At 59.1% G+C, this 26,987-nt stretch overlaps 2 protein-coding genes across 2 annotated transcripts in view; one reads left to right on the top strand and one right to left on the bottom strand.

Annotated features, from left to right (window-relative positions):
• Window positions 1-462: 462 nt before the first annotated feature.
• VOLCADRAFT_100275 (uncharacterized protein) lies at window positions 463-7,710 on the top strand (the record flags this gene model as incomplete). Its single annotated transcript, XM_002958910.1, has 10 exons — window positions 463-497; window positions 843-1,050; window positions 1,197-1,266; window positions 1,555-1,789; window positions 1,953-2,317; window positions 2,366-2,811; window positions 3,163-3,279; window positions 3,750-4,835; window positions 5,206-5,379; window positions 5,779-7,710. The coding sequence occupies 10 exons, from the start codon at window positions 463-465 to the stop codon at window positions 7,708-7,710; spliced, it is 4,668 nt and encodes a 1,555-aa protein (XP_002958956.1).
• Window positions 7,711-8,739: 1,029 nt separating this feature from the next.
• Window positions 8,740-26,987, bottom strand: part of VOLCADRAFT_108387 (uncharacterized protein) — a gene marked incomplete at its 5' end in the record, with an annotated part of 19,047 nt that continues 799 nt past the window's right edge. Inside the window, 32 exons of the mRNA XM_002958898.1 lie at window positions 8,740-8,962; window positions 9,293-9,371; window positions 9,717-10,275; window positions 11,864-12,012; window positions 12,282-12,574; window positions 12,772-12,921; window positions 12,967-13,050; window positions 13,293-13,422; window positions 13,548-13,893; window positions 14,281-14,464; window positions 14,579-14,728; window positions 15,038-15,193; window positions 15,453-15,803; window positions 15,938-16,000; window positions 16,315-16,647; window positions 16,894-17,028; window positions 17,163-17,602; window positions 17,636-18,623; window positions 18,747-18,845; window positions 19,022-19,151; window positions 19,334-19,499; window positions 19,592-20,189; window positions 20,330-20,542; window positions 20,657-20,740; window positions 20,838-20,954; window positions 21,162-21,485; window positions 21,663-22,019; window positions 22,236-23,158; window positions 23,345-23,584; window positions 25,441-25,537; window positions 26,166-26,330; window positions 26,375-26,389. Coding sequence (XP_002958944.1) covers window positions 8,873-8,962; window positions 9,293-9,371; window positions 9,717-10,275; window positions 11,864-12,012; window positions 12,282-12,574; window positions 12,772-12,921; window positions 12,967-13,050; window positions 13,293-13,422; window positions 13,548-13,893; window positions 14,281-14,464; window positions 14,579-14,728; window positions 15,038-15,193; window positions 15,453-15,803; window positions 15,938-16,000; window positions 16,315-16,647; window positions 16,894-17,028; window positions 17,163-17,602; window positions 17,636-18,623; window positions 18,747-18,845; window positions 19,022-19,151; window positions 19,334-19,499; window positions 19,592-20,189; window positions 20,330-20,542; window positions 20,657-20,740; window positions 20,838-20,954; window positions 21,162-21,485; window positions 21,663-22,019; window positions 22,236-23,158; window positions 23,345-23,584; window positions 25,441-25,537; window positions 26,166-26,330; window positions 26,375-26,389 — 8,208 coding nt within the window. The 3' untranslated portion in view covers window positions 8,740-8,872. The remainder of the gene's footprint in view (window positions 8,963-9,292; window positions 9,372-9,716; window positions 10,276-11,863; window positions 12,013-12,281; window positions 12,575-12,771; window positions 12,922-12,966; window positions 13,051-13,292; window positions 13,423-13,547; window positions 13,894-14,280; window positions 14,465-14,578; window positions 14,729-15,037; window positions 15,194-15,452; window positions 15,804-15,937; window positions 16,001-16,314; window positions 16,648-16,893; window positions 17,029-17,162; window positions 17,603-17,635; window positions 18,624-18,746; window positions 18,846-19,021; window positions 19,152-19,333; window positions 19,500-19,591; window positions 20,190-20,329; window positions 20,543-20,656; window positions 20,741-20,837; window positions 20,955-21,161; window positions 21,486-21,662; window positions 22,020-22,235; window positions 23,159-23,344; window positions 23,585-25,440; window positions 25,538-26,165; window positions 26,331-26,374; window positions 26,390-26,987) is intronic.

Below are 26,987 nucleotides of genomic sequence, written 5' to 3'. Positions count from 1 at the left end.
CATTGAGGGAAGGCAACTGTCGGCCTCCGCCGTGCAGTCGAGAAGACCTCCGGTTCGCAAGTTGGCAAGGAACCGGCAATCTTCTGAGTTATGTTCCTAATGCAGTCATTGCTCGTATCGACTTGAGCAGCCTCACATTTGGGTTTCTTGTCAATTAGGCTTTTCTGTGGCTCACTAAGGCATAGTAGGCAGGCCTTGCCCGAGCGTGGATGGGCGCCTTACTTCGCTTCGGAATTTGATTTTCTCCGCGAAATTGTGCACTTAGCAGGCTTATAAAGCTGGAGCGGGTCTTTGAGGTCGGAGGACGATGGCTGCCAATACCTCATCCTGCTGGGCCAAGCCGAGCGGCTGACACCTGGTATGCCATAATGAGTATGTGATTAAGTACCGAATCCAATGAATATTCACCTCTCAATTTCTTTGGTCCGCTTAGGCCTGTGGTCGAGCGACGAACACGCCCTTATGGATTGGGTACTTGCAGGGGCCACGGCCGCAAGGTATGTACATTTAACAATCCGCAACTGCAATGATCTTTCTCTCTTGCCGGAGTACCCGAATTTGTAGTTTCCCGGAACACGCCGCAATTGCGCACGGGCGCCTTTGACCGCCACCTTCTTGGCTGGAATTTGAGACGTTCTACTTTTTGCCATTTTACGTCAGGCGCGACGAGGGAAGCTCACGGTTGCCGGTCATGCTAACTCGCCTGGCACGTCAACCGGACCCCTTCACCTTGCTGGAACCCAGCAGCGCATATCTGGCTGTAACCAGAGCTTATATTTGCGGGCCATGCTGCCCACGGAGCTTTGTGGCGGGATAGCCGGCGGACCACATGGCTCTTGCAGGCGGCCCCAGGGCCTCGCGGCAATGCTGAACCTCAGCCAAGCCGGTGCCAGCGGCCGGACAGCAGCTCTTCAGGCGGCCGCCACCTCCGAGCCGCTTGCGCCGCAGGCAGAGTCAGAGCCGATTTTCCTCCCTTCACAGCCAGACCGCAGTTCCGGCACCCGGCAGCGGCTGGTGCAGCTCGCGCAGCCGCCCCCGCGACGCACACAAGTAAGCTCTCGGTACTGAAGATCGGTTGGGCTGATGCCCCCGTTGACACGGATAATCGGGTATTACCTGTACGGCAGAGGGAGGTGGTAAGAGGTGTTCTTGGGCACCACCCCTCCCCCCTTACACTCCCCCACACATACACACAGCGGGGCCGTCAGGATGCCGTCGCCGACAGCAACTCACGCCTATTCTTCATGGGACGAAGACGGTGGTTTGGTCGGGGACTTAGCTGATGGGATGTGGAAGGCAGCATAACGTTCATGGAGGGGGGAGGACGTGGGATCGTCCATGGAAGGAGGGGGGAGCGGGACGGATGGATGGCTCCTCCTCCTCCTCTTCCTTCTCCACCTCCGGGGGTGCAACCGCGGTTGCGGGGTACCGTGCCGCGCCTTTGTTCCGGTCGTCGCGGCGGCGATGGCGGCGGTGTAGTGCGGTTCAAAAGGAAGCACACCTCGTCGCTGCTGTGTCTCAATCGCCGCGGCTGTCTCCTCTCTCCCTGTCTAGGCGGCCAGCTCAAGTGGCGGAGGTCCCCCGCGGGCCGGGTCCCCCCCTCCAACACCACGTCGGCATCCACATGCAACACCTCGGGGGTCACGGAGACGCCTCTGGAGGGCGATCGGGTCCACCCCAGCACTGCCGGCACTCGACAGAAGCAGCGGCGGCGGCCTCCGACCCAGATCGCCTCCGGGCCCTACAATTTGGTTGGGTGCCACGACCCACGGGTCGCGCTCCGCAGCTGGTGCTGGTGCTCCTACTGCAGTCTCCCGGGTGACGCGGCATGGAGGAAGTAGCAATGCTGCCGGCAATAGCGTCAGGTGCCCTGGCGGCGAAGTGGTGGTGTCCCTGGGGCCGCTGGGGCCGCTGCTGCTGCCGCCGTACCCTGGCGGCAACACGTCCCCCAGGATGCGCCGGCGGGAGCAAACTGGCGGACCCGACCTCGACACGGTTCGGGTTCACGACTTCCCGGAGGGAGGACAGCAGCACATGCATCATCGTCATCATCACCATCAGGAGGTGGAGGAGGCGGCAGCGCAGCGGCACGGGTTACGGCCACCCCGGGACCCGGGGGGTATGGCATCCACCACCACACGGGTCTTCCCCCCGGTGGGGATTTCGCCGGAGGAGGGCTCACCCGCAACAGCCGTCACATCAGCTGGCGGGGGGACTTCCTCCCTGGGATTGCCAGTGCCTTGGGCCACCGGCGATGGACCTAGTTTAGGAATGCAGGCGGGAGCGGGAGCGGGGTCCGGCTACTCGGGGGGCCCCGGTGAGCAGCGACATGAGTATTCCTCACCCTTCCCCGGGGGCCCCGGAGGGCACCTGCGCGCGCGTGTCGGCAGTAGCAGTAGCAGTGGAGGTGGTAACCTGTACGGGCTCATTAGTCGCTGTAGCAGCTGGCGGGAGCTGCAGCAGCTACAGCTGACCCACAGCGGCCACCTGCTGCCTCAGCACATCCCCGCACTCATGGCCGCAGTAGCCAGGCTTCAGCAGCACCATCGCCGCGGATCCTCACCACGACAACAACAGTACTCGCATCACCACAACCACCACCACCACCGGCAGCAGCAGCAGCAGCAGCAGCACACCGCCGAGGAGCAGCGGCAGGTGTTGCGGTACATGTGGGAGCTGGCGGGCAGCGCTCTGAGGTTGGCCAGGTCCCGAGAGCTGCCCCCGAGGAGTCTGGCCACGGCGCTGTGGGCGGTGGCCAAGATGCCACCGCCGCCGCCGGGGGAGTTGGAATTGGAGGCAAGCCCACCTCCTGTGAGTACGGGCGCGGCAGTGACGGCAATCACCGCCAGGTCCGCAACAAACACCGCAGCAGGCCCCCGCCACATGCACCAAGAGCTCTCTAAGAGCCGGGGGGAGGGTGATCCGCCGCTGCCATCGCCGCTGCTGCAACCCCCCCCGCCGCCGCCTCGTCGTGAGGAGTGGCAGCTGTGGGCCAGAGAGATGGTCCGTAGCTGTTGCTGCGACGATAACAACAGCAGAGGTGCTGGTTCGGCTCGTAGCGGTCGTGGAGGTGGCGGCGGTAGAAGCAGTTTTCCTGCAGCATCTTGGTCTTCTTCTTCCGCCTCCGCGCTGCTGGGCCCGGTTGCGGGTTTCTCCCCTCAGGATGTGAGCCAGACGCTGTGGGCGGTGGCCACCCTGGAGTGCACCCCCCTGCCCCGGGGCTTCCTGCCGGGGCTGCTGGAGGCGGCCAAACCCGCACTGCACAGCTTCGGACCGCAGGTGTGTGCGTTTGTATGTGTATATGTATGTGTGGGGAGTTATGTGCGTGCGTTGAGTATAAGACTTTTCGGGATCTGAGGGGCCGCAGCTGAAACGGAACAGGACGCATGTGTGTGTGAGGCGGTGAGGGGAAACACCGGTTGATCTGCTTCATGGGGCTTTGCTGCCGACCTCCCCCTTCCCGACGTCATACCTCTTCGTTTCACTGCGCACGACCCGAACCACCGGCAGTGGCACCAGTAGCAGTGGCACCAGTAGCAGTGGCACCAGTAGCAGTGGCACCAGTAGCAGTGGCACCAGTAGCAGTGGCACCAGTAGCAGTGGCAGCGCCGCGCCTCGACCTGTGTGCCTGCCGCCTCGCCCTCCTCGCCTGTTCCAGTCCAAGTCAAATACCCACTACACAGTCTATATGACATTCCCCAGACCTTCTTTTCCCCCCACTCGCACCTCCGCTACCCCGCCCCCTTCAGGCCTTCTCCAACACGCTGTGGGCCCTCTCTCGCCTCCGCTGCCAACCCCCCCCGGGCTGGCTGGATGCCGCCTGTGCAGCCGCCGCCCCCCAGCTCCCCACCTTCAACCCCCAGGCCCTCGCCACCACCGCCGCGGCACTCGCGCACCTGGAGCACTCCCCGCCACCCGACTGGTGGGAGATCTTCTTCGTCGCGTGTGCCCGCAGCATGTGGCTCCCGTACCCACACCACCAATCACCACCACCACCACTACCGCCGTCATCACCATCGCCGTCGTCGCCAACACCACCTGCTTTGGAACCCGCAGTAGCAACAGCAGCAGCAGCAATAGCGGCAGAGAGTGGCGGTGATTGCGCCACAGGCGGCGGCCGTACAGCCGCTGCAGTCGCCCCGCAGTCTCTGGCGCAGACCGTCTGGGCGGTGGCGAGGCTGCGGCTGACACCCCCCCCGGGTTGGCTGGAAGGGCTGGCGGCGGCGGCGGCGGTGGCGGCGCCCCGCATGAACGGCCAGGATGTGGCCAATGTGCTGTGGGCGCTGGGGGCCCTCAGGTTCCGCTACAACCACCACCGCCAGAACAACGACGAACAACAACAACAACAACAACAACAACAACAACAACAACACTACCCAGCATTGCGCTCGTCGTCGTCGGCGGCGGCGGTGGCGTCTTCGCCGCCATCCCCGACTTCGGCGGCGGCTTCTCGGCCCACAGCGGCACCTTCGGGTCCTCCCGGTCTGGCTCCTCTGCTGGCGGCCTGGCGGCGGTGCCTGGACTCCATGCAGCCGCAACAGCTGTCCGCGTGTCTGGTGGCAAGTGTGCATCTGGGGCTCAGCCTGGATCCAAGTCGGAATCCAAATCGCGATCAAGCTGCTGCTCCACCTGCGGCTGCGGCGGCGGTGCCGGACGATTTGGTGGCTCGTACACTGGTAGTTGTGGGTTGTCGGTTGGCCAGTTGCTCGGCCCAGGTGGTGTCCAACTCCCTGTGGGCGGCTGCACGACTGGGCTGCCGGCCCTCCAGCAGCTGGGTGGGGGCGGCGGTGGAGAGGTTCTTGGTCTGTCTGGAGGACGATGATGCCGGGCCGCAGGTGGGGAGTGGGGGTGGGGGGCTTGAGGGGGTGCGTGTACGGGTGTCTAGCCTCTTAACTGTGCTGGTTCGGACTGGGTGGTGGTGGAGAGGTGGCTGGGGGTTGGTTCCACGGCCGCCGAGGGTTTGTAAGGGCTCCAGTGGTCCAGGGGCCCGACGACAGCCATATGGGTTTGAGAAGAGGAAGTCCCTCAGGCTCCCCACCGGGGTGGGGGAGTGGTCCGCTGCCGCACTGCGTTTTGGGGCCGTAGGAGGTGATGTCGTCCCCTCCCCTGCCATCTTTCCTTTTTTACCGTCCCCGCCACATACATACATACATACATACATACATACATACATACATACATACATACATACATACATGCGTGCAGGAGGTGGCCAACGTGTGGTGGGCCCTGGGTCGGCTGCGGTGGGCCCCCCCCGCCGACACGGCCTCCGAGCTGCTCAGTCGTACTCTGGACCTGGCGGCAGGCGGGGACCTGCGCAGCGGGGAGCTGGCGGCGGTGATGTGGTCGCTGGGGCGGCTGGGACTGAGACTGCCCAAGGTGGGAGGCGTTGGGGGGGGGGGGCCGACTTGCCCGGGGGGGGGGGAGGAAAGGCGTTGGTGCCTTGACGGGAGGAGGCCTGGAAGGGCTTCAGCGCGTCCCTCCTCCTCTTCGGGGACTTAGCCCCGTTGCGCGAGGGATCCACCCGGGTGGTGCTGGTGCCGGGGGATGAACCCCCGATTGCGCCCTGTTAGGGCCCTCCTCACTTCCCCCGCCCACACCCCACCCGAACCCCTTGGGGGGCCCCACTGATCAGCCTCGCAATCCCCAGCAGTATCGTATACGTGCGCGTATTGCTCTCCCAACCAGCGCCTCCGCCGCCCTTGCGGATCCCCACCGGCTTGCCAATCATGTTCTCCCCCTTCCCTCCGCCCCCCGGGCCCCTCCTGGCTGGTGTAGCCGCTCATGGACCGACTGGTCTGCATCCTGCGAGCCTCCCTCCACGAGGAAGCCCAACAGCAGCAGCAGGCAGGTGAGGGGCAGCCCCCGCCGGTACCCCAGCCGCCACGTCACCTGACCCCCGCCCCGCCGGCGACGCTGGTGACGCTGCTTCGTGCCCTGGCGGCCCGTCAAGCCACCTCGCAACGGAGCACCGCAATGGCCCTCCTGGAGCGATCACTGCGACACATGGCGACGACAATCCGTGCCAGCGGCTTCGGGGACGGCGGTGACGGCGGCGGCGCCGCAGCTGCACGGCAGGTGGCATTGGCGCTTCACTCCGCCGCCAGTCTGGGTGTGCCGCTGTCGGCAGGCTCCACGGCGGCGGCTGAGGGGAGGGGGGAGGGGGAAGCCCGGCCCGGGGGGGGCTCAAGTCGCGGCCTGGCGGGTGCAATAATAGCGGCGCTACGTGCTGTACTGCCGTACGCGAACACTCGCGACTTGGCGATGGCGTTGTCAGCGGCGGCGGCGATGGAAGCCGTGGTGCCGCTGGGGCTGCTGGCGGCGGCGCTGCAGCGCGCGGGGGAGCTGTATGCCCGTGACAGCGCCACGGCAGCGGCGGTGTCGGGGTCAGCGGTCGACGACGGGAAGGATTCCACCCCTGTCTTGACCATACACGGAAATGATGTCGATGGGGGGCGTGCAGTGGCAGTGGTCCCCGAGGGTGCGGATGGAGCTGGGGAGGGCGGCGAGGGTGAGGTGGAGAGTGGGGCTGACAGGGTGCTTGGCTGGGTTAGGGGACGGCCCGACGGGAGCGAGGGGGTGATGGGTGTACGAGGAGGCGGAGGAGATGTCCGGGAAGTTGTAGACGGGGCGGGTGGGGATTTGGCGACGCTGTTGTGCAGTTTGGGTCGGCTTCTAGAGCTGCATGCGCGACGTCGGGCGGAGATGACGGCTCAGCAGCAACAGCAACTGCAGGATGCGGGGCGGCGGGGATGGCGGAGGGGGCGGCAGCAGCAGGAGCTGCAGCTGCAACGGCAGCAGTGGAAGTCAGGGCCAAAGCATTCCGGCAGAAGGTTAGAACGTGGTGGTGGTGGTGGTAAAGGCCGCAGTGGCAGCGGGGACGATAGCGCAGGTGACAAGAGCACAGGCAGCAGCAGCAACCACCACCACCACCGTCGTGTTGACATGGACGTGTATAGGGACGCTGCGGGTGATGTGGCCGTCAAGGCAGCGGCGGCGGCGGCGATGCAGGAGGCCCGGGCGCGGTGGGACGAGTTGCTTCGGAAGCGGCCGCGTCTGGTGGCGGCACGGACTGCCTTGCTACAATTCGTCCGGGTGGGTCTGGAGCGCTCTTCCTCTTCCGCCATCGTCGACGCCGACGGCGGCTCGTCGTCCTCTTCGCCACCGCCGCCGACGCCATGTCTCTCCGCCGCTACCTCACTACAGCAGCTGGTCCTGGGGCTGTCCAAAGCCCGTCTGGCCCCGCCGCCCCGGCTGCTGCGCATGTTAGCTCGGGCGCTTGTGGGTGCGGTTGGCGACCTGCCCGCCAGTTACCTGGCGGCCTGCTTGAGCCACCTGGCGGCCATGGGGGCGGAGCTGGACCCGCAGGACGCGATGGCGCTGGTCGGCCGGCTGCGGGCAGTGCACGTGGCAACAGCTGCTAGGCGGTCGGCCGGCGGGCGAAGCCGGAGCCGCGGCTGGATGGTGGCGGCGTGCGGCGGTGTGAGCTGTATGGTGGCGCTGTGGGTGCTGCGTCGGAAGGCGAAGAGGAAGACGCGAGTGTCACGAGGGGGAGCGGCGCGGGCACTGAGGACAGCCAGTCCGCGCAACAGAACGGGGAGGTCGAGGCTGCGGGCGGCGGCGGCGGCAGCGGACCCAGAGGTCATGCAACGAGTGGAGAGGGCGCTGACGCGACTGCGGGAAGCCGGGGAGTGCCGTCGTCTGGCATGACGTCGGTGAGGGGGATGCTGCCGCGCTGCCACGTACTACTGCCTTCCCACCATATCAGCCGACGGTAATATCAACCGACGCTTCGCAGGAAGGTTACTGGGGGGGCCTGTCTTGCTTGGCGCTGCCGATGAAGACGGTTGGGTAATGTGAGGTTTTGTAACTGTATTGTCATCCCACCTGTTCCCCACTACTAGAGTCGGCGTTTTCATGAAAGGTATTGGAAGGTTGGCTTTTCGTAGGCAGTTATGTTGAGGAGGGATTAGGGTATTAGAAGGGAGTGGCTTGGAATCACTGGAAACTTTAGGTGGACATGTCAGAATTAGGATCAGGATCAGGGGCAGGAAGGTCACCCGCCCAGTTTGACAGCTTAGGGTAGATGGGCACTGGAGAGCTCCCGGGGGCCGCCGGAACGGGTTTGTGTTGGATGCGTCGGTACCCCAGTCGGGGCAACCACGACTCCTTTTTTCTCTTGTGTGTTTTTATTCGTGTGTTTGTGTTCATGGTAATTTTGAATTTTCTTCTGAGTTGCGAGTTTGGTTGGCAGGCGGATGCAACGATACAGGAGGGTTCGTAAAGCTAACCAGCCGAACAACCGACTATGGTGGTAACTGCACAGCGGATTACGTTATCTGGGAAGGCCATGTTGTAACGTAAGCGATGCAGAATGTGGCAATGTATCGCTACAGCCATACAATGCCTCTGTCGCCTCCAACTATACCCATTGCTTGTCGCACACCGCCTTCCACAGCTACAAGAACCCAGCCCACCAAGATATGCAACGGCACACAGGCGATGGGACAGGGGCACTAAATTCCAGTTGCCTAGCTGTTTGCCGGTTTGGGAAATGGGACTTGAGGGTTCCCCTGAAAGGCAGTCTGACCCAGGCCGCTATCCTACCTACTACTACCACTACTAACACACGCAGTTGTATGACATGGTACCATGACCGGTACACCTCAGCACCCGGACCTCGGCCTCGGACCGTGTTTCACCACTCAGTCGGTGGCATTGAGGGACCCCGTGATCCAGGTGTGCTTTTGTTACACTGCAGCCTTGCAGGGGTAAAGCAGCCGCGTAGCTGTAACGCTGAACAAGCCCCTGCCCAGGCGCCAAAGCCATTGGTTGCTGGCTTCCAATCTACGCCATCGGAGCCCAGCCCGCCTCAGTCGCACGACCCGTCCGGGGGCCCGTCCCGCCAGCGCTCCATTAGAAGATTGCAGTCGAACAGCGGCTTCCCAAGCATCTCGTTAACCTGAATATCGCCAATATGGAAATAGACGGGTGGATGGGAGTTACCCCGACCGACCGTCTACGGAGGCAGTGCTTGAACCGATACGAGGCAAATAAATCGCTTTCTTTCCGGGGTCGGGACCATGCCAGAAAGGGCGCCGCGTAATCTTATCTAGCAAACTATCTAATCCCCGCCGCCGCGCCATAAGGCAGGCCTGCCCACATTCGCGATGTCGCGTGCAACGGGACTGTGCGGACCCACACCTAGACAGGGGCTCCCCCTCCTGGCGGCAGCGGTTCCAGTTCCTCGAGGGCCGGAGGCAGCTCCCAACCTCCCTGGTAGCTTCCTTACCTCGTTGTGAATGCCGCACAGCCACATGTTGAGGTCCTTCGCGGAGGCCACCCGGGGGGGCCTGCGGCGAACCTGCTCCCTGAGGGTTCGTGTGTATGTGTGTGGCGGGGGGAATGGGGGTACGAAGGGTAGGGACTGCGTTAAGAGGCGGATACGCCATCATGACATTACCGCCGCGGAGCAGCGAGGGCCGGGGTACTCCCCGTTCCCCCATCCGGCAATGCGGCAGCTTCGTTTAACTCCTGTCATCTGTCTTCTCACACCCGGAGCCACCTCGCCCGCATTAGCTGCTCCGTTCACCTGCCTCTAACCTCACTCACCAGATTGCTACCACTGGCTCACAACCCACACGCCCAGGTGTCGAGACTTCCCGGCTTCAAGCCACATGGAGTCCCACCGTGCTTTTGTCCCTGTCCTGCCCGACCTGAGGTGCTCCGCGCAGACCTCGCAGGGGTAGAACTCCGCCAGCCCCTCCATCATGTAGCGCATCAGCTCCTGCTGCCGCGGGGAGGGCTGCTCAGGGTAGGCTGCAGCCATGCTGTGAAGGAAGGTCCACGTGGCGCGACCCAACTGCCACGTGTCTGGAGGACAGCCACCGGCCGCGTCAGCGCCACCTGCTGCTGCTGCTGCTGCTGCCAGCGCCTCATCCTGCCGGTCTGTAGCGGCAGCGGTCTGCGCGGCGAACGCAGCCAGCCCGGCGGAGCCGGGGTCCCTGGCTGGCCCCTCCAACGCCACTTCACCCCGGGGCCGTAGGGCTCGCTTGAAGGAGTCCACCACTCCAGCGCAAGCTCGGGAGCGGCAGTCCTTCAGGCTGATGCGCGCGGGCGGCTGATCCGATGCGGCAGCTGGGGCTGACGCTGGCGAATTACCTGAGGGCTCGTTGGTGGTACGCATATGTACATCTGGGCCCCCTATGCTTTGGTGATTGGGCAGGGGGAGTTCAGCCCTTGGTAAGGAGGCGGTGGTTGAGGCCTCCGGGCCAACTGAGAGCGCCAGATATGGCGCCAGGGAGGTGCCCGATGGGGTATGTGAACTCGCAGATCGGCCTTCTAGCCGCTGCCGGGCCGCAACGCCGGATGATGGCGCCGGCGCTTCGGCACTTGCCAACCTCGACGACAATGATGGGTGTTGCTGTGAACTGAGTGCACTCCCGTGATAAGGCAGCTGATATAGTTGGACATAAGCAGGCACATTGGATTGCCGCGATGCTATTGTAGCCACCTGCGGCGCTGGGCTCGACGAGGGACAATTGTCGCCCTCCGAAGTTGGATGCGAACTACTGGGTTGGGTTAAAACGTATCGGTCATGAAATATGTAGTCAAGGATGTGCATCGGTATTGCGCGATTGTGTTTGTGGCAAAGCGTTTAGGAACCGTCGCGACTTACAATGGAGCAATTCTTTGAAAGAAATACATTTCCCAGGATTGCCATATAGATACAGGATCAAGGAATAACTTCAAGACAGTAAAAATGTTAACACTAGGTTGGAGCTCTAGAAGCAGCTCTCGCATCGTGCACACCGTACGCTCAGCAGGCAGCTCGCATGCCATGGTTTCCAATCCACGCACATGCACGTTTATGCGCAGCCTTCTAGTTTGCGTGCCGGTGGCAGCGTTCACGCCATTACATACAGTCAATGCTATCGAGCCACATGGGTATGCAACGCATCCGTCTGCCCAGGGACCTCACGTGGCCAAGAGACAGGTCCAGCCTTGGACCCGAGTTTGTAACAGCCTAACCCTCGGGGAGGATCTTATCTGTAAGTATCCTGATTTACTGGGTCATTTAAGTGCTACTGAGGGGGCCCATCCTTGCAGGATGCGCCATGATTTTGTCGAAACGCGTCAAGAGATAACGTTACTCGCCAAATGTACCAGTTGGCATACGTGCTGCTGTGTGCTTTGTACAGCCTGGATCGTTTGTGGCCATAACGCGTTTCCCGGATTGGATCCTGGCGAAGCAACCATTTTTAACCGCAACATGCGCACACCATCAGTTAAACAAGTTTTACAGTCCTCAGTTTACCTGTCCACCCAGCACAATTCTACGATGATAGCTTCGCGGCCATCAGGCTGCAATCTTAGGTATGCATGCATATTCACCGAGCAGACCCAAAGCTGCCGGCTGCGTGAGCAAAACGATCAGGTCCAATGGCCGCCAGCGGTAGCCCCCGCGCCCGCCGGCCACCAGCAGGCACCCAATCCGCCAACACGCATCCCCTCCGGACGGCTCTAGGCGCTCCTCGGCCTCGGAAAATCGCATTTCATAAGACAACCAGTCCTTTCCATCTTCGCAACGTTCATCATGTACAAGCCACCGCCGGAGCAGCTCACAGCGCAGGCACACCGCCACATTCATTGTGGAACGCAAAGGATAGGCACTGCTGAAAGGGCGTAGAGGCTGATATTGCCTCGAACCACCATACATACAAAAAAAACATCGGCAGCTGCAACACCCTTAAATTCCTTACAATAACATAACCTCGTTCGTTTGCTCCGTCTGCAGCCACCCGACACACTCGTCAACTATGCAATTTGTTATCTGCTCTAAGCACTTCAGCACTTCACGCACGTATTGCTACAGCCTCCTTCCCATGCGCCGCCGCTGCCGCCTCCTCCTCAGCCCGGTTGGTGCCCAAGCAGCTCCGCGAGACCGAGGTGAACAGATTCTCAATTTCCGGCGCGCACTTGGTGAAGCTGTGTGCCCAGAAGTTGTATCGCCTGCGTGACAACAGATTTATTGTATGAGTATAAAATATAAGGCATCAGACAATAAACACAAAAACATTTCCCGGAGAACACATCTTGCAACAGCACCCATCTCTCCTGCTTTTTCTCCTGACAAGAGATATATGCTTAACTTTGACAGGCGCGAGACCTACACCACGTCATTTAGCCAGGAGATGGAAACAAGTGTAGTGGTGGTGCCATTCGCACACACGACCGTACTTAGCCAAACTCACATGCGAGTAGAATGACGATGAACGTACCTGTTCTTGATCAGCTCGATGAAGGTAATCAACAGGCCCCACGGATGCGGCCGATTCACAATGAGCCTCTCCAGAAGCGTGCGCGTAATCTGCTCCTTCAATCCCTCACTCTTGGATTCTAGGAAAAGAGTTAGCAGCGTACAGGAGAAGTAATATGTGTGCGCATTGGGGTAGCGCAACTGATTGGCCATGGCATTGAGCAGCAGGTAGCGGCCCTCCGCGTCCAGTTCACCCGCCATGCGCACGTACATCTCCTGTGCTCCTGGATGCAATGGGCTGGACACCGTCTTGGCCTGCAGGCGCAAAGCGACAACAAGGTGTTCAATGACTGCAAAAAATGAGCATGGCCTTAAATATATCAGGCTGTTCGTAACAACGTCGATATGACGTTTAGTGCTCGTTTAGGGCATGCCCTACTTGCAAGGCAATACAGGATCACGCCAATACAGCAAAGCCGTTAGCATATTCAAGCTCCCTTTAAAAAACAAACCTGCGAGCCAATGTACAGCACAAGGGCGTTGATCAGTGGCACGTTGTACGTCAGTCCGCTGCTTGAACCACCCAGCAGTGCACCCGGACCACCCGGACTGCCAATCTTGTCCGCAGACCCCGGCATCATCATACAGCGCTTGGCCAGCTCCTGCGGCAGGTTGCCGGGCGTCCGGGTGCGGAGGAAGGCATCCACCTGCTGGCGAAGCGCCTCTGGAAGCAGCTGCTCCGGATCTGGCACAATGCGCGGAAGCTGCTGAATTTCAGGCAGTAGATCCACCTGAGGTAGGGCAAGGCGTAGCGTTCTTGGGTTGCTCCATGCACGATTATCCAAAGTCGACCGGTAAATACGTTGGGTTTTCAGGACCCTATTTCCATTACAGGCAGCCCATCCATTGCATGCGCAGCGCAAGGCTGGCAATAGACACGGCACGGTACATACACAGCCGCCATCGAAAAATGAAGTGACGAGTTACCATGCATCTGCGGCTGGCGGTGATGCAGCCAGTCGCTGGCGCTTACCTTCAAGTTCGGTGTGAAAGGGTCTGGCAGCCGCATGTTACGGGGGAAGGCTGACAGGACCAGGTTGCGCATCTGAACGGCTGGCGGTGGAATCGCCTCGCACAGGCTGAAATGATGCTCGCAGAGGAACCTGTATAGTGTCAAACAGCGCTCGGTTAATGCCAAATGTACTCCCCGCAGCCGGGTATTTGCCGGCAGCACCAAATTAACAGAACCGCACCGCATAACCAGGAACAAACTGATCACATAGCTTACTCCGGGAAATCGTGCAGGAGAACCAGCAGCAATCGCAGGCAGCCCTTGTAAAGCTGCTTGATCGACTCCGAAAGGTCCGCCGCACGTAGGTAGGGCTCCAAGAAGCGCAAGAGCGCAATCAGCAGGGACGCAAACAGTGGCCACCCGCTTGCCAGCGGCGCAGTTAACACACGTGGCATGAAGGAGCGGTGCGAGATAAGTTCAAGCCAGCCAAATGCAAAGCCGGGTACCGATAGCGGCTGCAGTGCGTGTAGAGCCACACCACAGGCCCGCAGGTAACGGAGCTGACTGGCCTGGTCAGCAGCGGGTGGTGGTGTGGCGGCATTCACCCCATCTGCGCTGTTCGCTGAGGTCGCAGCGGTTGCCGACGCAGCAGCATGGGAGCCCGGCATCATGCCCAGCTCGGACATTAGGCCAACCCAGATTCGCAGGTAGGGGCGCGCATTGAACTTGATAGTTGCCTCATCCGCATCGCGCTTGATGAGCCCGACCAGCAGACTGAGGTATCTGCGTCACGGTGTGAAAAGCGGAAACGGCTTAGCACATGAGGATGCACATGAGAGGCATGCTGGTGAACAAAAGATGCAGCTCCACATCCAAATCTGCTGCTCTTTCACAGGTCATGGACCAAGGATGCCTTGCCTGTTGAGGAGGGGCTCGCCGCCGTTTAGTTGCACTACGAGCGCCGCAACCAGCGACACCAATGCATCGGTGGCAATAAAACTGAGCGGACCCGAGCCCACGGCCTCTGGACGAGCACCGGCACCAGCAGCCGCTGCCGCTGCTGCGGCCTCTGCCGACGCCAAGCAGTGTGCAACCGCCAGCTCAGTAAGCGTCCGCAAGAAGCGATCAGTCGTGTCATCCATCTTGAGCACTCCAGCGGCCCGGACTTGGCCGTTCAGGAAGCCATGCAATGCCTGCTCCGAGGGGTGTTGGCAAGCCAATTAGGAAATGCACCTGGCATTGCTTTAATTCCAAGGTGGCGTCATCCTTCCCACCCGTCAATGCATAAAACAACACGGCACCCCTACCTTATCCTCGGCATGCATGTTCAGGAGGTGGACCCAGTCCTCGAACAGCTTCAGCGACTGGTCGCGAAGGCCAGGCGGATCGGCAGCCTTCTCACGAACCGCACCGGGGATTTCGGCTGGTGAACGGCTGAGGACCGGGGCAACAGCGGCCTGTAGAAACAGCGCCACCGGGAGGAAGAAAGGAGTATCGGCAAGGGAGTGGTATGCATACAAGTATATGGGAAATCCTCAAGCCAGCTTAGTTGGTAGTGGAGGCCACATATCTGCGCAGGCAGTAGCAACGGAATGCTTGGCCTTGCCAAATTGTTGACCTGCAACCCTGAAGGGGACAACCTATTAGGGGATAATGCTCCCCTTTGGTTCATCCCCTAACTGCACATCCTACGCCCCTACTTGTTATACCCATGGCAACCCGAGCAGTTCCCAAACACAGTTTACACGGGGTCTGCCGAGTCGCACCTTCCGCGCTGCCTCCACCAAGCTAGCCAATGGAGGGTTGGCGGCTGCCATCCTGCCCAGCAGCTCCATGGTGAGCGGCAAATCCGTGAATACCACCACACCACCATCGCGCAGCGTCATAGCGCGCAGCAGAAAATATACGAGGTCCGACACCGCCTGTAGATAGCAACAGACAGATGGATTTGTCCAGTCCACAAGCTCCCATAACCACAAGCTTCCATAATTATATATACGCCAGGAGTCGGCGACCAACATGGCCGATCCACAATACAGTCAGGGGCTAAGAGCTCTGCGTCGCAGTCAGCAACCCCTACACACGAAACAGCATCCCCGTAGACACGAGTGTTCCCGATATGTTCGCCCTTCCGTGCATAGAATAGCAACCACCACTCCTTACGAGGTAATGCACCCGCACCTGTGTACGAGACACCGGCGTCTGCAACAGCTTCGATAGATAGGCATCGAGCTCCAGCATGTTCAGGAAACGAAGACGCAAGAGCATCTCCATTAGAGCCGGGTTGAACTTGCGCTCGTCATCAGCGCTCAGGTACGCCATTGTCAACTCGTTAACGACGCGCCCACCAGGCACCATATTGTTGAGCAGCTCCAGGCAGGCGCCGTGGAAGGACACCGACAGCTTGGAACCTGACGCGGCAGCGACCGAGTCATACAGGTGCTTGAGGATGCGGCGAGCGAAGAAGACCGCCGCATCCTCGGGCGGCGCGGCACCTGACGTCAGCGCCTCGCTCAGCTCCGCCAAGAGGGCCTGCGGCAGCAATAACCGCCCAAACATAAAACGCAGGTTTGACGCCCGCAATTTGTTAACGTTGACTCCAGCCTCATGTGGGAACCTGGGGTCAGGCCAAGAACCACGTAAAACATGTAGTGAAGAAAGTGTACCTGCAAGTCCGAGTGGTCTGCTGTGGGGTTAGCGTCCTTCCCAGCGACAGCGGCGTCCACCGCCTGTTGCCAGAGGAGGTAGCGGTCCAGTAGTGCAGCAGCGGCGGCCACATCTGGTCGAACATCCAACGCTGAAACGACAGGCGGCTTGTCTGCACCACCCGCAGCTGCAACCAAGGCGTCCAAACCCTGCAAGACGTGCAACAGGCACCAAGCTATTCTCCAAACACTTGAAGACATCCTTACTATGCTAGAGCCTACTTAGGGCTTATGCTAGTGTTTTAACAGGAACGGAGGACTTCAAAGGTTAAAAGTCCGATACCCGGGTAGATATTAGGAGGCGCCGCAGCATGATTCGAACCGGTAGCCTATCTCACCTGGAACGAACCAGGAGGAGCCCCGGCTACTGCATATGCACCCGGTGGGCGGGGGGAGACCCCTGGAGGTGGCGGCGGAGCTCCCGGGCCCGGAGCCACGAGGGCTTGATTCGAACCGACCGCCAGCGCAGGCGATGTAGGGATTGGCGGAGTACGTGGGATTCGGGTGAAATCCTCATATACACGGATGTGCTGGAGATTAATGCCACCGGGGCGGGGCCGGAGACTTTCCGGCAAGCTACCAGGGAACCTGGACCCCGCGCCGTGGAACGCAGCCGCATCTACCCACTGCTTGCCGGCCGCACGAGCTTTCGCGCGCTCCTCATAAGCAGCCTGCCATGTCCATGGGTTCCAGACGGGGGTGCGGCAACGCCATGATGTAATAACACGTACAGAACATTCTCCGTTCTTTCGTAAAAAGCCAGTCGTCGATGGAAAGGGTGTCGTCCATCCTTAACCACTAGTGGAAGGCATCCCCTACCATTCACACGCAAACACTGTTTCCATCAACGAGCACACAGGCTTTCTTGCCACTGCGACAGCCGCGCGATGGCAGCCACACGTAAAACTCCACCCCACCTGCAGGCTCTTGTCAATGTCTCGGACGGCCTTATCAGTGGCAGCCCGCTCAATGAGGTTACAACCCAGGTCCAGGTTGTCCGTAACCAGAACGCTGATGATTTGGTCGAGCATGGCTGCGTCAGCCACTTGCGGCTGCAGGCGGGGGAGAGGGAAAACAGGGCGGGCCACGCATTCTCCATTTGACACACAATATCGCGCCAGCAACAAGTTTTGCTGTCAAGGGACTATTTAACCCAAATTCCAAATCGGACATGTTAGCTCCGCACCTGAAGCATCTGTCGCAGCTGGTTGGTAAGGGAAATTCGTAGCGGATCTTTCGCTGTCACCAGACTCAGTGAGCCTGCCAGGGACGAGACCATTAAGTGTGCCGCCTTGCGCAACTTGTTCTCGTCGCCGTCACCCGCGAAGTCCTTAAGCACCAGCTCGTACGTGGTGTAGCAGGCAATCGTGACGCTGCGCTCAACCACCGGAGTGATGATCTCGCCGATAGCGCGGTCCACTGCAGCCGGTACATGCCGCTTCAACAGCAGACGCTCGCCGATGTCGCCCAGGGATGGGTTAATAATGACGTGCTGGTGAAGGTTCGCAAACAGTCCCGCGTCAGGTGGCAGACCGGGCGCACCTGCCATGCCAGGCGCGCGTGCAGCTGCAGCCGCGGCTGCCACTGCTGCAGCGGGCGCGGTGACCCCCGGCGGCATGGCCGCACCTGGGGCAGGAGCACCAGCCATTGGGGGTGCACCTGGCATACCGTAAGCCATCGACTGCTGTGGTTGCTGCGGCTGTAGCTGCTCTGGGACAGCTGGGACTTGTGGGGGCGCCGGCATTACCTTTGGCACTGTGTCGATCGAACCAGGACCACCGGCCGACGTGGCCCCTGGCGGCAGCTGCACACCGGATGACGAGCGCAGCCCCGTACCGGACATGGGACCCGGTGACGACGGAGGCGCCGTTGATGGCGGCGCGGAAGGCGGCGCCGGTGACGACGGCACACTCGGCTTGCCCACAGAAGTTGAAACGGTCGCAGGAGCGGAGCTGGTAGGTCCGTCAGAAACAGGTTGCGGCGGCATCTCCGTTGGCAGTTGCTCGAGCTGCCAGTCAGGGTTCGTTATCCGCTCTCGTGGCAGCGTCTTAAGGGTATCCGCTGGCTTTACATCATGTGGGCTCAGGCCAAATGCCTTGAAAATTAGCTCAATCGAGAAGGCGTTGTTCATTTTGAGACCCTGGCGCAAACAAATTCGATCATGATTGTTAGGTGTGCAAATCGCGCATGTAAATCGTGCAGCGCAACTAAACTGGATGCCACCGCCGACCCTCCTATAAGTGCAAGACCAACATCCGCCAGCACCGTTCCTCAGTGACCTTGCAATACACCCGAATCCGGGCTGACACCGGCAGGGGCCAGTGGCAGAGCCCGGAACCCCATGCAAACCAATCACCTTCATTGCGTGCAACTCCGCCAGCAGAGACAAAATCGCTGCTACCATAGGATTCGTGGGCTTGAAGACGCGGCTATGCCTGCAGCCCTCCAGCAACTTCTGCACGAACGGCAAAACAGCAATGAGGCGGCCCCGCTGGTACGCCTCGCAGATAACCTGCTTAAGCTCCAAATCGCGGCTTAACACCGGCTTGTTGCGTGCAAACGTCAGGAGCCCCAGCCAGGTGCCCAGGTTCTTCAGCAGTGCACGATCGTTGGACTCCTTCAAAATGCGCTCCGAGTACAGCAGCACCTGCAAAACACCGTGTGTCCCATAGGTGAGAGCATCCTATGGACTACCGTTCGCGTTTATTTAAGACGACACCGCACCACAATCTCCAGCGCGACTACCGAAGGCTACATTATGCATGCTTACCTTAACGTAGTACATGGTGGTCTTGACCATCAAGCGATATAGCTCGCGGTCGTTCAGGTGATCCAGGAGAGACACGTATAACGTATGGAAGTTAGCCTCCTGGAAGAGGGAAAGGCAAGGGTAAGCCCCAACCGCAAGCAACCTGGAATCCAACTAGGCAGGTTGTTGTCATACATTTCCCGGACAAATACCATGAGCGACACCGACGGCAGCGTACCCCACGTCGTCACAACTGCAAACTAGCGGGCTTCACGGCGCTGAATACCGGGCCTCACCTGAGCCGCTCGCTTCACTACCATGTAGTTGGCAAACCAGGCAAGGTAATCAGGCCAGACACGATCGCGAATTTCTACGCTCCGCGACTCCATGTTGTCCTTAGTTATGTTGTTCATGACGAAGTGAACCCTGAGCGGTAGATGTTTGCAGTAGCCACGGGAAATTCATGTTTTCGGACATCCTGTGTATCGCTACAGCCGATATGGGCATCGCAACTTGGCTACGGTATGGTAACCCTGCTCCTGCTCGTCAGCAAACCCAGCTCCCCAAAACAGCAAATGCTCAAGAAGGCGCCTGGATGGATTGCTTACTTGTCAGCCACAGCTTCTGGAGGCTCTTTAAAATCGCGATACTTTTCCGCTGCGCTCTCCAGACTCTCGGTGTTCACAAGAGCCGCCAGAGACGGTCCCATGGGTGCTGACAGTGATGCCGCAGCAACTTGCGCAGCCAGGTACATACCTGCGCCCTCCCCTTCACCTGCAGGCACCATTAACGAAAAGTATGCTACTCATGTAAACAGACAAACATATAAAGCATTACAACGGATTGCGACCTCACTTCGCGCTTACCAGAAAGGCTTGTGTTGCTTGGTTGTGGCGCCTGTCCACCAGAAGCGGCCGGCACTGATGCTAGACCGCCACCGCCTGCATTCAGCTCCCGCGCTCCGCCCTTGCCACCAGCCGGAGCTGCGTTTGACATGGAGGGCTCGCCGCCTCCGGTCGCTGCACCCACAGTCGCCCTTGCCGACGCGACGGCGTCCTTGGCGTTCCGCGTGATGGAAGGACCTGCCGCTGCAACAGATGCCTCGTCTTCCTGGCCCGCCGCAGCGCGTGCAGTATTATCGGCTGGCTGAAGATTAAGGAAACGTGATGACCCATGAGTGTTCGCCTCCAGCGCTCCCATGTGGCTATGCTGCTGTGGCTGGCCCGGTACTTGCTGCTGCCGTGGCTGATCCACCGCAGAAGCGGATCCGCCCTGAGGTGCACCACCTGCTCCGACCGGGGGCAGGCCAGGGAGTGTACCATTGCCTGTGACACCGCCAGCTTGCTGGGCTTGCTCCACGCGCGCGTACAGCTCCGCGTCCGCCTCCCGTAATTGGGGATTGGATAATAGAGCTGCGCAGAACTGCGGCCACGGAGCGATCATGTGCACAAACTGCCGCAAGGCCTGCGAAAACAGGAAGGGTGAAGGACAATCGATCACAATTACCCAATCGCATATAAATCGCCTCACATTCAGACACATACCCATGTCACTTCAGCACAGGGTATTTCTAGTTTAGCCGAACCAAGTGAATAACGACGCACCTCAATTCCAAAAGTAAACATCTTAGATGGTGCTGGCTTGCGCAAAGCGTCAAGTACATAGCGCAACGCCATCCCCAGGGTGATGCTGCTGACAAGACCGTGCTTTATAAGCGAACCAAACAAGGTTGCTGTAATAAACAGCTCTCGATCCGGATAGCGCGAAAAGAACCGATACTCATCGAAGAGGTTGTGGATCATGCAGGCAAACACTTCCTGCAAGCGAAAGAAATTCCACGTCATCAGCATCGACAATGCTCTAAGCTGGTACGCACAGCTGCGACGAAGATAAAGACGGGTTACCTAAAGTCTGTTTTGGCTAATTCGTACCTGCTCGCGGGGGTTGAGCGAGGATTTGTATGCTTGCATGCGAACAATAATCTCCTCTATCGGGCGTGCCTCGTTATAGATCGCCTGCAAGCAAGAACCAGCCAGCGCTTAGCCTTCGGCTTCCTGCTGATCTGTTGCAAGGCATGGAGGTTACCCCGAACCGCCCCGTGCTAGGCCCCACCTGGAAGTAGCTGTTCGCCTCCTCCTCAACGTCACTAGCGAAAGTATCCGAGGTGGACAGAGTGGTGATGTGCGCCGTTAGAGAGGGAAACTGCTTTGCCAGGTTGGATTGGACCGCCTGAAAAAGAAAACCGTTCGACATGTTCAGTACCAGAGCCATTTGCCTCTCGGAATTCTTGGCATCGCGGTACATCAAAATTAACACGATGACACAACATTTGATACCAACCGTTAAGTCCAGAAATGTGACCAGAGCATTCAATATTCCCATCAATCATTCACAATCCCGACTAAGATCAAGGCAGAAAGGGTCTCCTCAATATACCTGAAGTTCTCGGAGCATTTCCACGGGAAGCCCCTGCGCTGAGGCCTGCAGGACTTTTAGGAAGGCACGTGCAGCGTCTGCGTTTAACGGCACGCCACGCCTGACATCCGCACTGGCACCCGGTACTCCAGGTGCACCGCCTACCGTCGTGCCACCTGGAGGATCAGATGTTTTGTCCACGACGTACCGCAGCATACTGGGTATGGCGGTCATGGAATCCCGATTGCAGTAATCTGATAGCCAGGCCTCCAAGTTAATCATGCCGGCACCGCCAGCGAAGGCGGCAAGCTCAAGGGCGAAAGCAATAGGCGTATTCGCCAGGACCTGCATAAAACCAGAAAGCATAACTATGTGCAAGCATACAGCGGCCATCATATGCATGGAGAAATGGCGTGATGGGTGAACCGCCATATACCCATAAGCAATAAGCAACTATGTACCTCACCCCGTCATTATGTGCCTGCATGTCCCACATGTCAGTAACGTTTAGAAGAACCGTACCTGGGGGAGAACACCGAGGTCCGCGCAGACTTTCGCGATTCGGGACGTCATGTGTGCTGGGTCCTGTGCATAAAGTTCAATAAGAAGGTCCAGCAATACCGTGGGTGGTGCTGCGGACCATACACGCGTCAGCAGCTCGCGGCTGCGCTTGCCATTCACTGCGCCCGTGCTTGCTGCTGCCAAGGCGACATGCTGCGGCAGAAGGGCCGCAAAGACATCTCGCTGAAGCAAGTTCCAGTCCGTACGTGTTTCCGCAATTGTGATCAGCAGGAGGTCAGGGCAGGTTGCGGCAGGAAACTGAAGCACATCCCGAGCTGGGCCCACAAGCCCTGCACTTTCCATGAGCATACACAGTGCCTGCGTAGGACCAAGCCAGGAGGGGTCGTGTCGTAAGCATTCATACGGTTGAACTTTTACGTCTCATGCAAGGAAGTGGGGCAAACTCATCACAGCAGCTGGTAAAGTGCACTCCAAGACCCGGATCCCTCCAAGAATTAAGGTCCACGTGAACTTTTAAGATTCACATAGAAAAGCCTACGAATACCACCACGGCGAGAGCAGAGGGATATGCACCTGAAGTAGGTCGACCGACGCCCAAGCACGGTTCGGACTAAGCGCTGCCACGTCCATGCCCTCGAGAAGAGTCACCAGACGCTTTGAGCTCTCAAAGCTGAACACGTCAGGCGGCGCCACCGATGCCGCCTTCAGGAAAGACAGCTGACAGGCAGGGTGCTTCCACATGCGCGTTAAAGCTGCTACAGGCAACTGTTCCCCGGCACCACGGCGAAACGCTGATGCCAATAGGGTGAATGCTGCAGCGTCGGGTAGCAGGGCACGTTCGCAATCCAAGCACTCGGCCACTTTAGCCCAGTTAAGCCTGCTTGGTTGCCCTGGCGGGTGAGACTTGAGGCAATCCACCACTAATGGCCAGTTCCAGGTGGTTACTGTAACCGATCTTGGGGGAGGGTTTCCCAGATTCAGCGTCACCCAGAGTGAAAAATGCAGCCCGGGCTCCGACTCCTTTAGTCCGGTGTGAGTTCGAGCCATCATCAGCAGTATCTCAGCGACCACCTCCTCCGAGGGTGGCTCGGGCACCTGTCGTAGAAGAGCCTTAAAACAGGCCTCGTCTGCCGACACAGCGTAACCGAACTCTTGCATAAGGGCGGCAAGGCTGCCATGATAACCCTCCAAAACGTTCTGAACTGCTGCGGAACCAGTCCCCTCGGAAGCCATCGTCAGCAAGCTGTCGGAAGCCTGGACAGAGCTATCCTCAATGAGAGGATCCACAAGCGACGCGTGTGGATTTAACAGAGCTGCGTGGACGGGGGATCCACGAGCCGCGGAGCCTTCAGCAATCTGCTGGGCAAGAGCTACAAACTCGCCGAGTTGCGACCGTTCAGTCGCCAGTAACGCAGTAAATTTTGGAAGCAACGCTGGTGATATCCGAACCAATGCTGCCTCCGGGTTGCTAAGTGCCGCCCGAACAACTGCAAGGCCTGTGGGGGGTGCCGGTGAGCGCGCACATTTTCCGTCAGCGGGCAAAAGCGCGGCCATCAGTGCGCAGGGCGTCCATAAAATTCATCACGTCATCCAGTTAAAATATATGTTGGACCTGCACAATTACATCAGGCCTAAACCAACCCAAGATATGCGCCGATCTAACGAGTCTTCCGAGTGCTCACCTTGCTGTTTAGCAGCCGGCCCTGGGAGATGATACGCTGTTACACCTAGTTTGACGAGCTCCCCAGGAGTCGACAGCCCCAGGACCCCGGCCAAGTCAAGGAAAAAATTGGTGTCCGCGGAAACGCAGACCGTGAAGGCCTGAAATAAGAGAGTTCCAAATGCTTGCGAATCGGCTATGTGAGAATAAGCTAAGACTGCGAGCCGCTTGAGGGCTCTGAGTGTGTCAGGACTGCTGGGGGCTGCAGCGATGGCGCTCGTCGACGCGTGGAGGAGTAGGACGGCTGCGGAATTTCCGAAAACTGATAGTAGCTGTGGGAAATAAAAAAGTATACTGTTAGCGCGCGGAATGCATGATCAAATCGCGAGAACCGTCAGGACGGGGCTAACCTGCTCTGCTATTTGCTGTGTAGGGTTGGCAACTAAGCCGTTGATTCTCTCATGTAACGCCTCCAAAAAGGGCAGAGGCCCCATTCCTGCGCCATCCTGCCGTCCTACCTAACAAAGCCCTGACGAAGTCGGGGATTAGAGACGGTCTTGACTAGAGACTGTGCCGTACAGAGAGGCCCAGTTTGCCCCAGTTGCAGCCGCCGTGCGAAGGGTCGACCTATGACATCTTCATGTAAGCATTGTGAAGCTCTCACTACTGAGCGCTTTGACGCTCCGTTCCTGGTGGTAGTGCGCAATAACCGCCTCGCTTTGTACAAGTAAGCTGCGAGAGGAGTTACTTTGTACTAACTTTCCTAGCTTATTCGACCGCTGGGATAGGTCCCATTTGCTAGCGATGTAATTATGACAAAATCATGGGAACAGGGATATGCGCAGCCTTTGCACAGCCATATGCAAAGTTCACGATGGTGTTGCGGGGTACTATGGGTTTAAAATTGACAATGTGTTCTCCGGTTAGCATACAGTAGCGTCCTTGCACTTCTTGCACGCGATAAAATTTTAGCGCGGCAAGCATCCCCCAAGAGCATAGTGTGGAGCTGCCAGACAAGCGAGCGCCCCGGCATACATACCGCGTATGTGAAGCGCAGCCGCGCGATAATGTATTGCATGGGAAGCCCCAAGCCGCACACCTGCCGCGGCATTATACAAGTTACAAGTTCCGCACAAGTGCGGGGTTGTCCGTAAAAGCCGGGGGTGCCATGGACGGTAAATCGTTTTTAGTGCGGTTACGTGGTGGACCATCATCGTCCTCCCTCGTCCGCTTGAGCACGAAGCGCCTTAGTGCAACGTGCCGGGTCTCCCAGACTTGCGAGAGGAACCTGGCTAGCGCCAGGGTTAGGGCCTCGGTCATAATCGTGCGCATGTTGCGCCCTTGAAACGCGAGGTCACGTTCGTACTTAGCCCGTGTACTTGCGTACGCCGGGCATTTCACAAAGACATGCATTTCGTCTTCAACCGCCCCGCAATCACAGAGCCTGCAGGTGCGCGCTGTGCGCTCACGGCTGTTAGGTCGGTTAATCTCTAACTCCCAACAGCCTAACCGGAAACGCATCAAGCATTTGATGCAAACATTGGGGCATGGCGATTTCAGCGTGGGCCAACCACTCATGCCTCGTGGGCCTAAGTGGGGGCGCCCTCATCCAATTCAGATAGCGACATGCCTTAACGGCGGTACTTCCACTTGGGAAGGTGCGCGGGTCGCCTAGGGTATCCGGGCACTCCCACCGGGAGTCGAGCCGCCTAGCGAACTCTTTTAAGTATGCTTCCCACTGGCAACCTAACGGTGGCGTAATGCGCTATGAGGTCGTCACCACGCAGACCGGCTGGGGGCTCAGCTCCCAAACTCTTAAGGAAAGCCAGGTCCTTGCCCATCAGCACTCAGTAACACCCCCCAGAGCCAGCTCGAGATCGGCAATGAAGGCCCGGTGGCACAGCGTCCCCGGCCTCTTGACAACAGTGTTCCAGAACCTTAACACAAGATTGGCCCAATAGAACTGGAGCGGCCTCTGTGACAGCTCGCGATAAAGAAATTATATGTTAGTATATGGCTGCTGCATATGCGGATCGAGAGCATCTGCCCGGCATACCCCGACCAGCCTAGCCCTGAAGATGAGACCTATAAGATACCGGACACCTAGCTATCGCTCACTCGCCCTCTTCACGACATGGGCGCTGCTCGTTATAGGTCCTCTTTTTATTGCAGCCAGCAAACCCAGTTGGTGTCTTGGCCCCGGCTTCTTGACGTCCTGCACAATGTGCAGCAGCCAAAAGCGCTTCGACAGGCACGAGCGGGCCTTACAGCCCTCACCGACCTATGTGCCACAGCCTTTATCCCCCCGACATAGAGTGGCTTTGAAGTCAGTGGTTAAACTTCTTGTTGGCTGTCTGGCTTGTGGTAATTCATGAGCGCCCCGTGCCCTGCCGAGCATTCAAGAGCCCTGAGGTGGTGGCTTTGGTGGTTGGTGGCTAATAACGGTGCCCACACGGTTGGCCAACTCCCCCTCGGTGACCTTTCCTTTGTGGGCCGTGCTTACTGTATCCCGGTCCAAGTCGTGGTGCGTGGTCCACCCCGATACCTCTTACGGCCTTTAATGGCCAATATAGTGTTTGGGTTATTCGGTCGGCACCGGATGAGGATGATGAGGTCGAGTCGGGGACGGGTGGCATGGTGGCGGGAAAAGTCCTCAGCCGAGGCACACAAGGTGACTGGCGTGGCTGGGCTGGCCGTGAGCACTGCTGAGACAGACACGGCTGCAGCACGCACACCCTCAGCAGTTTTAGTCTTCAGCTGCAGCTTCAGCCCCCCTGTACCCCAAACGTAACATCGTAACTGGCTTGACCGTAGGCCCTGTGGATGATATTGTTATGACCCACCGGTTCAGGGGTTTGCCCGCCGGGGTCACCGGGGTCAAGGCGTGCAATTACCACAAATGGATGGAGGCACCGCCCTGGGAGGGCGCGTGCCCTGGGTGGCTCATTCACGCGGGGACCGCCCTCCCCAAGCAGGTCCTCATGCGCTTTAGGTCGGGATGTTGGGAGCTAGAGGTCAACAGGAACAACGACCGCGAGCGTGTCGCACGTACCTGCAGGCTTTGTGACTGCGGAGCGGTGGAAGATGGATTACGTGTGCTTGGAGAATATATCCCATTTATGATGGCTTGAGGGCTAAGTATGGGAGTGAGCTCGTGTTTCAAGGGCCCAGGATGCGCACCGTTTGCTTTTTGCAACCCAAGTCCGAGCAATTCTGTTGTATGGCTGCCAGGCGTGGGGCCCTTTTGCGCTGGCAGAGGTCGTGGACAGGGTGGGAAGGCGGCGGGATAAAGCCAACCTTGCGGAGGGCATGTTCGAAGCCTGTTTGAAGGATAGCGCAGTCCAGCTGCAGATTTTATTCATGAGGCAGGTAGTGGGGACGGCACGGCCATCCCACAGGCTGTTGTATGCGGAGCTGGCTGAACTCCCCTTACAATATTACATGGTGAAGCAGATCCTCCGTTTCTGGAACCGGCTTCAAAAGCAAGTGGGGTCCATTGCTCATGCAGTTTTACGGCAGGAGATAACCGATGCCCTGACCAACCCGGAATGAGAGGGTTGGGGAACCTCAATGTTACGACTGTTTTCCTTCTTGGAGTGCAATATTTGGAGCGGAATACCGCAAGAAGCCGTGGGGTAAAGGAGCGTGTTGACTGCTGGTTGAGT

The sequence above is a fragment of the Volvox carteri genome (assembly GCF_000143455.1).
Source record: "Volvox carteri f. nagariensis unplaced genomic scaffold VOLCAscaffold_111, whole genome shotgun sequence".
Lineage (NCBI taxonomy): Eukaryota > Viridiplantae > Chlorophyta > Chlorophyceae > Chlamydomonadales > Volvocaceae > Volvox > Volvox carteri.
The sequence above is the reverse complement of the archived record's forward strand: the minus strand, read 5'-3'. Positions and strand labels throughout refer to the sequence as shown.